Source organism: Leptidea sinapis, chromosome 44 (assembly GCF_905404315.1).
Source record: "Leptidea sinapis chromosome 44, ilLepSina1.1, whole genome shotgun sequence".
NCBI lineage: Eukaryota > Metazoa > Arthropoda > Insecta > Lepidoptera > Pieridae > Leptidea > Leptidea sinapis.
In genome coordinates, this window is record NC_066308.1 from 7,901,425 (window position 1) to 7,916,953 (window position 15,529).

General features: G+C 34.6%; 1 protein-coding gene across 1 annotated transcript; it reads right to left on the reverse strand.

The window, feature by feature from the left end:
• Positions 1–250: 250 nt before the first annotated feature.
• LOC126977231 (uncharacterized) lies at positions 251–12,367 on the reverse strand. Its single transcript, XM_050825958.1, has 5 exons — positions 12,253–12,367; positions 7,694–7,887; positions 4,493–6,304; positions 3,219–3,352; positions 251–1,963 (listed from the first exon to the last, which is right to left on the reverse strand). Exons 2-5 carry the CDS (start codon positions 7,875–7,877, stop codon positions 1,739–1,741), a joined length of 2,355 nt encoding a protein of 784 aa, XP_050681915.1. The 5' UTR covers positions 7,878–7,887; positions 12,253–12,367; the 3' UTR covers positions 251–1,738.
• Between the last annotated feature and the right edge of the window lie 3,162 nt (positions 12,368–15,529).

The following is a 15,529-nucleotide window of genomic DNA, read 5'->3' on the forward strand; positions in this document are numbered from 1 at the left end:
GTGCCCCGTTAGTGTCCTGGTTAGAAGGCGTTAGTTTTCTCTCCTCAGCCCTAATACGTTATGCGCAGCCTTCTTGGTGAAGGCTTGAATTAGGGTTTTGGAATCGGTTAAAACTCCAGGTGTTGCTCCAGAGTTTCATACACACTTGTGAGATGTTCTACTCTCTCGCAGATGTTTTCTATACGCTCCTATACTGCAAGTCTATAGACAAAACACATATTTATTAAAAAGTAAAAATAAAACAGTGAAATTCTTTCTGAAAACATTTATTCGTGTTATCGTGATTTCAATTTTACAAATACAGTGATACAACTTTAAATGGGAACAAGTATATTATATAATTTAGTTAGTTCAACGTTCTTGATTTGAGTCATATTTCAAATTATTGTATAAGATTGTAAAAGCATTAAATTTTAAGGGTCGTTATACATGATGACAAATACCTTCGGAAGACATAGTGGAATCCTAGCATTCTTAGCTTAAGACTAATTAAATAGCCTCGTGAAAGCAAATAAGAATTTATTGTCCTAGTAAAGTCTAGAGTGCATTAGTGCTAATTTGTGCTTCCGTCAGAATTCACAATTTCTATTTAAATTTATCATAGCTTGTTTTTTCTTAATATTGAATCCTCTACCTATATTTTGCCGCAATTATATGATTGCAACCAAAACAAAGAGTACATATTAAATATAGAGTTTTTTTTTTATAAATTTATTATCTTGCGACCGAAGATTACGATACGTTATGGATTTTTTTTTCTACTACTATATTAAATTTTGTATCCAATTATAGTATAAATACTTAAATTAGCAGCACCCTGTACAACAAATAGTGGTACAGGATAGCAATTAGTATGGCTTATTACATACAGCATGTCTCAACAATTCCTACTTTTTCTGTCCATTTCATTTTGCTTCATGTCTCCCATATGCTTATAAGAGGATTCGTTTTCGCCAATACTCTTAAATTTAAAAATCCTGTTTCAGTGTTTAGTACGTATTATTTAGTTTTGAAAGATTTTTTTCTCGTATTATGTACTTTTATATAGACCTAAATTTTAGTTTCAGTTACAAAAATTCCGTTTAAATTCCTATAGAATCCTCTTAAATGACCATTCGTTGGCACATCCAAGATACTTAGAAAACCCAAATATTTTAAGAATCAAGTTTATCATTACACTCTATAATTATTATAGTTAAAGTAGTATTAGTAATATATAATAACGTAGACACAATAAACAATGCATATTATAGAATTATGCAAACATTTAACAACATTTAATTAACATTTACTAATAGGTTTTATAATTAAAACGTTTACGAAACGATCTTAGTGTGACATATATACGCAGTTACCTTCCCAAGCAAATTTCTGATTTGCTCATGTTTCTTTCAACCAAATTACGTTATGGAATGTTATTTTATAACTTATTTATTGTATGAATGTGAGATAAAATACAAAGTTAGCATTTGAATTTTTCAGTGAAGATTATACCTGCCTATAGCTGGGTAGGCACGTCCTTATAATATTTTAGTAAAATATCATAAACATTAAAGAATTCAAATTGAAATGGAATAAAAACACCAAGATAAATATAATTAAATTAAGAACTACAAAATAGTAACATATATTTAAAGTTAAATAACTTTATCGTTAACATTCGTGTTGTAATTCAACTTGTGAATTCACACTTCGCATAATTCTCTTGGCCATACCATCGGGATGCGTTAAAGATCATTTATCGTTGCAGGGCTCTTTGCCAGCCGATGTTGAGTTTGAGTGTGTCAGGGAGGCAAGGGTTAGCTTCACATTCCCCGTCTAGTTCATCAGCCAGGGTGTCGTGGAGTTCTCTGAGCGCCATGAGAGCGGAGCGGGCAGCACGCTGACAGCTCATATCACCGTCGCATGTAGAGTCCGCTTCAGAGAGGAATACTAAATCGCATGTCGTTGGTGGGGCTTCTCCCTAAGGAATTATACAAATACATATAAGTTATGACATGACGACACTGACCTGTATAAATACCACTGGACAGGTTGTTCCATATGTTTGACAGCAAATTTTACGTGCCTATTTGAAGCGCCACTCGCGAGTGTCCAGGGAACTAATTTTGACGTATAGGGGCTGCAAAAGTACGTTCAATACTCTGAAGTATTTTCGCATTTTGTATTAATTTCGTTCGTTTTTCGTGTTATTTATACTTCAAGAATCAACGTAATAAGGTACACAATTATTAAATTAAATAATTAATTAAACAACTAAATTACACAATTATTTTTGTAAATAGTTTCCCACTATCTGTTGATGTTTGCTGAGGTTGTCTTCAATAATTTTAGTACCGCAGACTCTCGCTACAGGCCAACAGCGCCAAAATGGCGAATATCAAACAGGCACAAAAGCACTTTGACAGCCGCCAGTCCAGTGGTATATAGTAGAGGTCAATGCATGACGATGACAAGTCGGACAATAGCCTAGCGAGACTCTTAGAAAAAGCGAGCGTATGCAATTGTTTGGAACGTGCAGTTATAGATAGATTGACAGATGACGGCTCTAATCTTGTGAAACACGGAGATACCGAAACCCACTTCGTTTTAAGCAACTGTTCGCGTTCAAACTTAGCCGGATTATACTTCGTCGCCAATCGCCATACTGTAATAACAATATTCAAATGTTATAACTATTTCAAACTTATGTCAAATCTCACTGCACGTTTCATACTAAACTAAATTAAAATTTTTACTTAAGCAGTCCCGCTTCTTATTACTTACATTCTCTTTGTCGGACACTTGTAATTTTATCATAGACTACATAAACCATTTATGGATAGGTCTTCTTATTACGAAACGTCGAAACTAAGAGATATTTCATTTGTCAGTTCTAAAATAAACTATTTACGAACGGGAGGCTCCTTTGCACAGGATGCCGGCTAGATTAAGGGTACCACAACGGCGCCCTTTTCTGCCGTGAAAGAGTAAATTCGGTCTGAAGTGCGCCGTAGCTTGTGAATTTACTGGGCAAATGAGACTTAAAATCTTATGTCTCAAGGTGACGAGTGCAATTGTAGTGCCACTCAGAAATTTTGGGTTTTTCAAGAAACCTGAGCGACACTGCATTGTAATAATTAATATAATAATAATTGTAAAAAACCTATGTACTTTCTAGGGCCATTGATATAAAATTTAGTACAGAACACTCATGAGTTGCCTAACTATTAACTTACACAAAGGTAACAAATTTGATGCAAACTGCAGAGGGGCAGGAACAATTGCCCACGATCACCGGCTAGTACGTCAACTCCATGACATCGCTGCACTATTTTTGCAAGGATTGGGCAAGCACCCGAAGAGCTTGATGCTGGAAATAAAAAAGAATTTCAATTGTTTGACGTAGTCTACATAAAAAATATCTTCAAGCAACTAAACTGGAATCCATATTCGATATAGCATACCTATCAAAGGCAGACGACGTAGTCGCAGTGTCTGAGAGTGCTATCCAACTTCAACACATGATCAAAAATAAAGTTAACACGGCAAGTATACAGGTTGGCGTCGAAATATACTTAGAAAACAAAAATAATGACTCACGGCATTTAGAAACCTATTAGGTATGTTGAATATGTAGGAGAGTATGTATTCTTAGGAAAACAAATATAATTTGCTAAAAATAGCAAGTTAATGGAAATTGAACAAAGAGTTACTCAAACGCAAAAGAATCTGAAAGAAGGCTTCAAAAGCAACCTAGAAAGGCTCAAATTTCCTTCATACCTAATATATAAATGCCAAATAGTTATGGAAATTTAATAACCATATCAAGAACAAAGTAACAAAGACCAAAATTGCCAAAGGGGTATGGAGCGCGGTGTGCTTAATATTAAAAAACAGCACAGAGTCTATCGCTCTAAAATCCGACCAACATCAAAATTTATTGATAACACACACTTGCAAATTAATATCGAGCATTTTATCGAGGAGGCCTCCATCTCAGTAGTTCTCAATTAAATAAACTTTCTCTTTTATATTATTATGACAAAAATCATTGCAAGAAGATAAAAATATAGGGCTTTTTTATTTTGACTTATATAGATATAGTAAACATAGTTAAATTAGTAATTTACAAATATTCAGGCTGGGTTGCATTATATTAACTGTTAGAGTTAAGGTTTAAGTCAAATTTAACGTTACAGTTATGCTGACTTTAACATAGACTGCGGAATGTGATGGACCATTGTATTCCTTGGCATACTTGAAGTTAAAGTTAAAAAGTGAATTACAAGAGACAACATTAAATAACTATATTTAGCTATTAACTATAGCTTTAACTGGCGAAGATTGGACGGTTAAGTTTAACAGTTAGAGTTATATAGTCATCTAAAATTTTTCAAATGGTGCAACTCGTTTTTTGTTTAACAGGTACTTTAACATATTTGTTATTGCTTAAGTTAGTTGGTGCATCCCAGCCTAAGAACATTTTAAATTGTAAAATATTAGTACTAACCGGTTGATATGACTGGAATTCGATGACGTCCACTGCCACCCATGTATCCTTCAGAGAGCTGTTCATCAAGTTTACCGTTTATATAATGACCAGCTCCTTGTTCATCTTCAAAGTCTTCGCTATCTGTGTCACCTTTATGTGGAAGCTTCTGTTGTATATCATTAGACATAGTTACCCTTTCCTTTTTCACAGCGACCCTTTTATCTTTTGAATCTGATTCAGATGTCGATTGTCTTGCTAGTGGTGTCTTTTGAATTTGCAAGCTTTGCTTAAATTCTTTTAATGCTTTTCGCATCTTTTCTAAGCTATAAGCTGCAGCAAGCCGCGATAATAACTTTTCCTTCATTTCTTGTTCCTCTTTAGAATCTAATTTGTCACCAACGTTGGAGTAATGTAATGCTTCGTCAACCATCAGTCCCTCCATGTTCTTTAGCTTTTTATCGAAATTGTCTAATTTGGTTTCTGTATTTAGTTCAGGGTTCCTTTTTTCACCATGAAGTGGAACTTCAGTATTTTCTTTACTTTTAAAGGATTTGATTCCCTCATTACTCCTCTTTTGATGATTATTTTTATTTAAATTAATAGAGGGATACATAACTTCCCTGTTAAATTTATCAAAGTACAATGTTTTTAGGCTATTTTCATTAAAGTCTTTTGGTACAGCGTTTTTAAATCTTTTGTCGACACCAAAGTAGTCGGACCAGTCAATTGATTTCTTCTTAATTACTTTAGCTTTTTCAAATTCATTTTGATTATGTGAAATGGACTTAACTTGATGATAATTTTCATGATTTTGGAGTGGATGCTCAACTTCTTTGCCGGTTACACCTGGAGGGTGACCATGATGTTCATGGCTTGAGTCTTCTGATTCATTATCGTGTGCATGCTCGTGACTGCTGTTTTGATTAACGACAGTCATTGGCGGTTTTACCTCATGTGAATTCAATGTTTCATAGTTACTACTTCGTTTAACAGGTCTCTTAATAATGTCATATTCAGATGGTCCAAATATTTTAGCTAGGTCCGCAATTACTTTGGGATCAGTACCGGAGCTGGTTCTAAACGATTTTACGTTACTACGATTATTCAAAGCAAATCTCTTTTTTTGCGAATTTTTATTTATACCTCCGCTACTACGTTTTGAAACAGGAAAACGTTTTTCTATGTTTTCATAAACTGAATCATCTTCATCTGCAAGATCTGAAAGGCTGTCATCATCCAAAGGTTGAAAAGCTATTGCATATTCTTCTCTCATGTCATCTTTATCATCATCAGATAAATCATATGTGTTGTAATTAGGACTTTCAGAATCAATGTTTGCTTCAAATGGTTTATTTTCTGGTCTATCTGGTCGTTCAGTTTCTATATCAGAGCTACGTTTCCTTTTAAACGCTATTGGGCCCCAACTGTCAGGGTACCTTTTCTTAACAATTTTTTCCTTGTACAATTTCACTACACCTTGAGGAGCATCATCTACACGGTTAGGGCTGTCTTTACTATTGTATTTTGTCCACAACTGACCCAATAGCAAAGCATATTCACTGTCATTTTCTGGGTGACCTGAAGTTTTTTCTTCTTCAACTGGCTGTTCATCTTTATCATAAAAAATTGCACGAAGCTTATCGTTGCCCGATATTTGACTTCTTTCACGGAAAGTAGATTGCTTTTTATTTGAATTTTGCAATACGGAATTCTTTTTCCTGATAATTTTGTATTCGTAATCATCAACCGGTCTCTCACTCTCGTCAAGCAATCGCACAATATACTTCGGTTCTTCTTCTACATTCTCAACATCCACAGGATAATCGGGTTCTGTAAAGTGCAAGATTATTTCTATCTATATAACCTCACCATGTATGATATAATTGTTGGAGTAAATCACCAGGCAATAAGTAAGTCCCTTTTAACATTTTTTCGTTTATTAATATGTGTGTATACCTATGTATATATATATATATATGGGCGCAAATCGCCACTTACCGTCAATTGTTTGCAACTATTGATATTTATGTTTTAGTTTATCGTTAAAATGAATATATTATTATAGATACATCTGAAATATATAAGATTTAAATACAAATAGCTATTTGTAAACATAAAACTGTTATTTATTATGGTCTAACTAATTTAATAGGCACTGTTTTGACTGTTTCAATTGTTTGAAGATGTTTCATGTTTCATTTATTGTTAAAATTCTTAATTGAATGTGAAAATGTTCAAATTAATTTGTATTAGAATTAATATCGTTATTCTGTACCAATCTTTATTATTTTATGCATTAAGTCTTTCTTAATTGTATTTCGAAACTTGCTTGCAGCGCCATCTTCTTACTTCGTAATGTTTGTTTAAATTAAGTGAACAATCTATTGTATAAATCATTCGAAGTTATATAAATTCACTAAAACATTTTTATTGAGCTGTATTTAGGAATTATTTTACAATAACTACCTAATTGTATTTGTGTTTTAAAAGAAGTTGTATCTACTCTGTTTCCTCTATTGTATGGAAGCTATAAAAGCGGTTGTTTTATGTAAAGACCGTTCATATCAATACTAGCATTTGTGCTTCAATAAACTGAGAAACTCTTAGTGTTGTATTTCTTCATGATGGACCCTGATCAAGGAAACCCTGGTGTAACGCCGCCATATACATGTATATATAACTCTGTAAATGTATATATAAATATAAACGTTCTTCAGTGGAAGAGAGAATGGCGGATTGTGATAAATTACTAATAAGTGAACCCCAAACTATTTGGTCCTTCTATTCTTTAAAAAAAATACCTTTTACGTTATTCCTTTACCACCTTGCCAAGGCGGTTGGACAGGCTGATAGAAAATATTAGTTTCCTTAACATTGTCTTAAGAAATGGAATGAAGGCTGAGAAGGCACTAGCCCGCACGTCTTTTACAAGAGGGGCAAAAGTCATAAATAAATGTTTCTAGTTTCAAAAAATTAAAGTATAAATAAATAATACTACATGGGACGTCATAATCCGCGTGGAATTTGGTTGTATCGTGCTCCCAAGGGAACTAAAGCCAAAGACAAATAATCGCAAAAACACTTTTTTATCGTCGATTTTTATACTATATAATATATATCACTCATGAACAGTAATAGTGAGACAATTACTCTCTAATCAGCAAGGGTTTCAAGTACTTTTGACCTTGAATAAATATATTGTCTTGAACCTCAATGTACCTGGATAGTTCTGAGGCGGTACAAATTCGTACAGCGTATCGTAGTCCTGCACGATAGGCGCGTGTACCCTGCCACGTTGTCGTCGCTGCAGCGCCTCCAGAGCCCCACGGAGTGACCCACCACGTTCAGCACACGAGCTGGCTGTCAGACAGGCGGCTATCACCAGCAGCCACAATATCGCCATTGTAGTAGATCTGGACAGTCAGAAATTTATTCTTTATCAAATAAGCGATCATTTCTGTAACTACCCGCATCGGGCAATTTTTGGTAGGGGGAAATCTTATGGGTTCGCGTCATCAACATGCTCATGACTGACGCACGCAATAAATAAATAAATCATTAAAAATATAAATATAATATATAGTTAAGACACTTTTTGGATGGGTGGAATTTCGGAGCTTCTGTCACCGAAATGCTTATAACAGTATATCTGTAGCGATACCGCTGACCTATTGTGCAACATTAGTGAAATTTAATGGAATTAGTAAAAAGTTCAATGTACAGTATAAACATACTGTGCATTGTTGAAATACTGTTTTTGTTTGATTAAAATATAATTTAAAATAAGTTTCAAAAAATAAATTCGCGATTAATAATTTAATTGTTTTCAAACATTATGATTTTTCAAATTTTAATACTAAATTTTCTAAGTTCGCATTTCTATCGGCAGTCTCTATAACTGCAATTTTTTTATGGATAGGAGAAATCTATTGATAGATCACCATTTTTCATTCTCGCCTGCAACACGTGAAAAGCAACAAGAGCATTACCGGCCTTTACTTAGACCTGAAGAATGTCGAAGGAAGTTTGGTAGTCTGTCGTAGAATCTCCTTAAGTTTACACTGTGGATGATCACCACACATCAGTTGGTGATTATGACAGCAAATATACTTGATGTTAAAGTTCTTGCGAACACTCCTTGAAATGGTGGTAGCATAATTTTATTCTGAGTTCTTTTCAACTTCAAGAAGGAGGTATGTTATTATTTTGTGTATATTATAAATTTTTATTATGTTCTTCGTCGCTTATCGTCATTATTTGTGAGTTGATTTGTTTGGTCTCATAATATATTTTAAAAATTTAGAATAATTATGTTTTCTTCTATAATAGCAGAAACTAATCGAACACCTTTTGATTTTGCTGAGGGGGAAAGAAAATCAGTAGTGAGATAATTGTTGTCCATGAGTAATTGAGATAAATTTTACATGCACATAACAATTTTGTTATTATAAACAATAAATCAATTGGCCATTTGTGTTTTTTCATTTGTTCCACTATTAGATTAAGGATTGGTCTGCGCTGTTTACAATTACTTTTTTATTACGACAACTATTAGATACTTGTGTGCGTGGCACCTTGACACTCAATGGCATCTTTCAAATTTTGTAACATACGCTTCGTGTTATTTTACATTGAAATTAATAAAATACAAAATACTTACTGATGATATCTCATCCCAGTGTCTTTCTTATTTCTTGTAGTATTAAAGTTTTACTACGCAACCAGGCATTTTCGTTTCAATTGTTAGCAAAGTTTAACAGAACATGTGGCACGTCAACGTCACACATTGTTCGAGACAGGCTCGAGTACGCCCACTTGGGCGCAGTTTTAGTTGGCGTACTTTGCGACTACGCCTGCGGTATCTAGTTGGAGTACAGCGGAGACCAATCATGAATCTGAGGTACCACTTCACCAAATGAGACGTATTGTATTTAAAATTGTTTAATGTTAGGGAAGTTCTATAAAATCGTACTCTTTTTGGTTTCTCTTAAATCTAACTCTCCGAATCGGTCCGAATTGTATTCAAAATCTAAGTTTGGTTAAGCCCTTCGAATGGCGCCAACCGCGATGAAATCGGTCGCCCCGTTCAAGAGCTATGACAGGTTTACATACATACATACGCACGACACCATTGCGGGAATAGTGAGGGAAGCTTCCTAGGACCTTAAAACGTCGAGATCTGATGAAAACTCGATTTTTGAAAAACGGGGTAGTAATAATAACTTGCCGACCATCGATCGACTGCGTAGTACACCTAAAATTGTATCCGACATTAAACAAACACTGTTTTGGTGTATTGTATATTAATTGTGCACGTTGATTTAATTCGATAATGACCTGCGTAAGCTTAGTAACAACCAACCAAACTAAATTAACTAACCAAAATTACTAATATAATATACTATATATATGTGTCGAATACGATCCAGAAGAATCGATTTCCTGAAATATGTGCAAGGTATTTTTACTTTTTTTTTACTTTTGACTTCTAATAGGATATTCGGGGAAATCCTCGCTAATTTTGAACATAAGTGCTCAAACGTAGATTACAAATACCTCCTAATTGAAAAAGCCCCTGAAAACACATTCCCTGGTTTTTCTGACTATCGTAAATTTAATAGAAAACGTGCTTTTCTGATATTCATAATTGTGTAATATGCAAGTGGTACACAGACGCACACACACCCACAAACACTTGCGCATAAGCACACACACTCACACTCACACGGAATATTTTTTTATGATGTTTATAATGTTTGATATTTTTATATACATGTCCCTTTAGATATACAAAATGAGCCTACAGATTTATGTAGAAGTATAGACGTTGTACAGCACTTAAGAATAGGAAATTGATTTTTCTGAAACGCCGTCCTGACGTCCGCGTTAAGGTAAAGAAAGAGGTTTTTTAATGACATTAAGGGACGAGACGAGCAGTACGTTCACCTAAAATTTCTGAGCGGCACTATAATTGCGCTAGTCACCTTGAGACGAGAAGATGTTAGGTCTCATTTGCCCAGTAATTTCACTAGCTACGGCGCCCTTCCGACTGAAACACAATACTGCTTCACAGCAGGAGAAGTCGAAGTTGTGGTGCCCATAATCTAGCCGGCATCCTGTGCAAAGGAGCCTGGTAAAATGAATGAATGTTAGATTGAAAAGGAGATTTCTAAACGGTTGAAAAAAAATGTTTAATAGAACGCGAGTAGAACAACAACACAAGTTTTTTTTCGGAACAATTTATTCGTACGAGTCATGCTCGCTTCGTCCGGTTGTTATTTATAAAAGCTATCAGTAAACCATGTTAGAGATTACACTATATTATGTATTTGATAACTGTGATCCCTACATGAAAAAGAGCACCTGTAGCAATAAATTTCAGCCGTAGATTCAATATTTTTAACAAAATACTAACTATTACGTTCCCTACTCTATCAAGTGAGGAATGTAGATAAACATTAATTGAAATCTTAGCAAACCGCATACAAAAGTATAACGTTGTAATTAAATATATTAAATAAAAATGCATTTGAATTATGGCCCAACAGACTACCAGCGTTGGTTTTCAAAACCAGCAAATATTGCTGAGTTGGGACCATTGTTTGAATCGTATATAGTGAAATCTTTCAGTCCTTTTGTTTTTGCTTGTTTATCTCTATCATATAGTTATGATAAGTTTATTTTTATTTTATATCTTTTGTATTTGCGTGTACATACTACAATATAACAATTTTTTCTTTCTTTCTTTCTAATAATGCTGTTGTTGTACAAAGAGAATGACTTGCGATCGTTCACAGCGCCTCATCAGACTTGGTTAAAATAAAATTTCTACGTACAACAGTTGTCATATCGAATTATAAACAATTTTTTATTTTTTTTTAAGTGACAACCATCACTTCTGGGGTAATTACACAAATATATACAAAAAATTGTGTTATTAGTGCCAGAAGTGATGGTTATCACTTTAAAAAATAATAAATTGTTTAGATTTGAAAGAGCGACATCTCAAGTAAATTTCCTAATATGCAATCATTAGGGGTTGAGCAGGTTATCAACTGTAAAGTAGAGCCTGTAGATGAAGCCACAGCCTGAGAGTTGAACAAAGATATATTTTCAAGATTTATGAACTTTACGTCACTCGAACGGTTGGCTCAGTGGAAGAGCGCTCGCACGGAACGGAATTTATAACTCACGTACGCGTTAATGAGAATACCAAGATCTGTAGTGTAGAATAGAATCAATTTCCTATGATGTTCATAAAAAAGTTGTAATACATTTTGAAAAGAGAAAGGATAAAATGAGTCGTTGTATTATGATTTGGGGATTTCAATGCACTTAAATCCTAGGATCTATTGTGCCCAATTAGTCGTTGTAAGTAAAAGTGATAACAGAGTTTTAGCTATGAGGACGAAAGAAAAGTGCCCTCTCCTAAATTCGTTTTCAAAATCCGAAAAAATCTAAAGATTATTGTAGTATTGCGATTAAGATTATATTATTGTTGATACAGAAACTAAATCAAAATTTTGTATTAAATGTGATATTCCATCATTTAAGTTCTCCCATTGTTCCACTGCTTTGTGGTTCTAGTCACTCTAGGACGTTGTTGTTTGAAGTTAGTCTAGGTGATTCAAAGTTCAGCTTAATAAAGCTAATAATCTCTATCTAATGGCGTATTATTATTATAACGCTATCATAAGCAATCAGTTTAGAATCGTTGTCTAACGAAAATGAGACAAGAAAGTTGCATGAATATTTCAGCTGAAAGACATATGACTCACCTTAAATCATTTAGATCTGGAACAACAATAGCCGACTGAATAGCCACGTCTAGCGTTTCAGCGCGTCGATCACGAACTGGGATAGATACTGAAAGTTGGTGATGTGTGCGCGAAGCTGCGCAATGAAACAGACTTTGAGCACCACCTACAGAGCCTGAACAGGGTGGGGGTTATATAACATTCGATCAATATGACCGGAACGCTGGCTTAGGGCACGTTCACATGGTTTTATTTGTCTTTTAGCTTGCGGTCAGCGTTGCTTTGTTGTTCATTGGCTTGCTTGAGGTTAGCTTTATTTGCTTCTGTTAGTAATCATTGAATGCCTGCTCTTATCGTGTTTATTTACTTGATTGGACCTTTATAGTAATAATAGTGTTCTGCATGGAAACTTTCCATGATTTATACGAGTACCACACATTTAAGTCTCCGTTGCGCTACAACTTACGAACAATACCTTTTTTATTGCCGCTACTTGACACTCAATGGCATCTTACAAATATTGTAATATACGGTTCATGTTAATTAACATTGAAATGATTTAAAAGTTTAACAGAACATGACATTGTGACACGTCGAAGTCACACATTGTTCGCCACGAGACCACACGAGGCTGGCTCGAGTACGCTTACAGGCGTAGTATTAGTTGCTGCACTTTACGACTTTGCCTGCGCTATCTAACAGGAGACCAATTAATCTTAGCTTAGATCATTCATACGTCTAGATAGACGATGACAGCTGTCAAATAGTCGAAAAAAATGTGTTTGACAGTTATCCTCGATTTTGAGCATGTACACTAACACAAAGTGACATGCAAAATTGCAAATGGCGAATGTAAAATGTAGCTTGTCACGTACACTAAAGTAATAAACCTGGCCTGTTTTTATCGGTTTTCTAGCATCTATAGGCTTTATCTAGACGTATAAATTATCATAGATTTAAATCTTGTTCCGTGTGAGAAGTACAGGGTTGGGAAAGCACCAGTATGATACTGCAAATAATTTAATACCCGTGACAGCAGTCAGTAACACACTCCTCAGTACGTACCAATAAATACACACTATTAATACTTATATCAATTTTGAAGGTGAATGTTCACTTTATCGCCTATTTAATCCTATTAATAAGATACGCCTCTAATTACTCAAGTAAGAATAAGTCTCGAATAGTCCGCTCAAACTATTCCATACAACTTTTTGAATAGTTATATCTCAGAAATGGTGGCACGTAGGAGAAAAAGTATTAATAAATTTTTTAAAGATAATTTTATTATCTACAATTTTTGTAAGCTGTACTTTTATGATAAAACTTACCGTTGTACTGAAAATTACTAAAAACTCATTTTAATGACCTTGATTAATTTTTTTCCATACGCGGGAATGTTGGGAAACTTAAAAATACAATTATAATTATGTTTTGAACAATTTTACTGATTTTCAGCTTGTTGGGAATTTATGCACCTTCGAATGTCTACATTGACCGGACTAGAATGTTCTTAAACAGAAACTATAACAACATCAAGTCAATTTCCTAATAAGCAATTATGAGGTTGAGCAGGTTACGAAGATTTATGAACGATACGTCACTCAAACGGTTGGCTCAGTTGGTAAGAGCGCTCGGACGGAACCCGAGAGGCGCGGGTTCCAGTCCCGCGTCGTTCATAAGTGTTGGTTAGAAATTTAATTTGAATAACAACATGTTTTTGTAAACAACTCTGTTCGAGATTAGATTTCCGTAACAGAATAGTACATTTCGAAATCATTGCGAAACTGAAGTGGCAGTGGGCAGGGCACATAGTTCGAAGGACAGACAGCCGGTGGGGCAGAAAGGTCCTAGAATGGCGACCACGTACCGGTAGACGTAGTGTTGGTGACCCCACAAGATGGACTGACGATCTGGTCAGTGGACCAGTGTTCTGCTTATGATGATGATGATAATACATTTTAGAAGGGATTAAAATAGACGTAACTTTAATTGAAACTGCAAGAAGAAAAGCTGTGGAATGAGTTCCTTGTGCGGTGTTTCCGGGACGATACGACATGGGTACCTTCAAAAAAAGCGCGTACACCTTCCTTAAAGGCCGGCAACGATCTTGTAATTCCTCTGGTGTTGCAAGAGAATGTGGGCGGCGGTGATCACCTAACACCAGGTGACCCGTACGCTCGTTTCTCCTCCTATTCCATAAAAAAAAGAAACCTAAGGAAGTTGTATCATGTTTATTGAACGTCTCCAATTGATTTCTGTGTTAAATTGTTCCTCGGCCATTTCTGGACCGATTTTAAAAAATTTTGAACTCATAGAAAGCGTTCGAAATTTTCTAGTTTATTGTCGAAAAGAATTTTGAATTACGGCTTGATTCAATTATTATAATTAAATACAAATATGATTTACAAATTATTCTAAATTAGCACGCGCTATTTATATTCATTTAAAAATTGAGCCCATTTATCAAATCCCAATAAGTTTTAATTGTAACACTGCTATCATTTGATCATTTTTCTCTTAGTTATTGAATTTGCAAACCAAATAAGTGACCAAATAAGGCGCTAATTCCTCATGTTAAATATGGTGTCAAATTCCAAAAGATTCATTTTATTGTTTTTGTTTGAATTAAGTTTGTTTTATTTTTGTACACAGACTTAGTTTACTTCGCTTCGCTCAAACATACGCCGCAGCGAAGCGGTACTGCGGCATCCTAGTTTATATAATGTCTAATAGGGGCGTAAAATAACTGGTTTTAAAAAGTAACTTAATAATTATTTGTTAACATGTTAAGTTGTTTCTTTGTGGACACAGTTCTAGAGCCTTGTGAGGCTTTCCTTTCTTCTGTCGGCGTTTAATTGAAGATATCTTCATGAAGGCACGTAATGGAAAAATTATTCCACGATGTATTGCGGCACGTAGGAATGTATTATCGCCTAGCTATGCGATGACATCGCATCTTATAACGTTAATATATGTTCATATAAATTCTTAAGACACGTATATACGGGAATAATAGAATCAAACTAGTTAATCAAAATAAGTTCTGCAGCATACGCGGTTAAAAAGATTAGACAATTAACTGACATAGATACGGCGCGACTTATATACTTTAGTTACTTCCATAGTATTATGTCCTATGGGCTATTCGCGCTATTTATAACCTAGGCCCAAAGGAATCATTGAGAGCAAAATTCAAAGAAATTAACATCTTGCTTCTCAATATATTCTTGATAATGTAATTTTGTCATGTTCATAGGCACATAAGTGAAATTTCACTTCTGGCAATTGCCAGAAA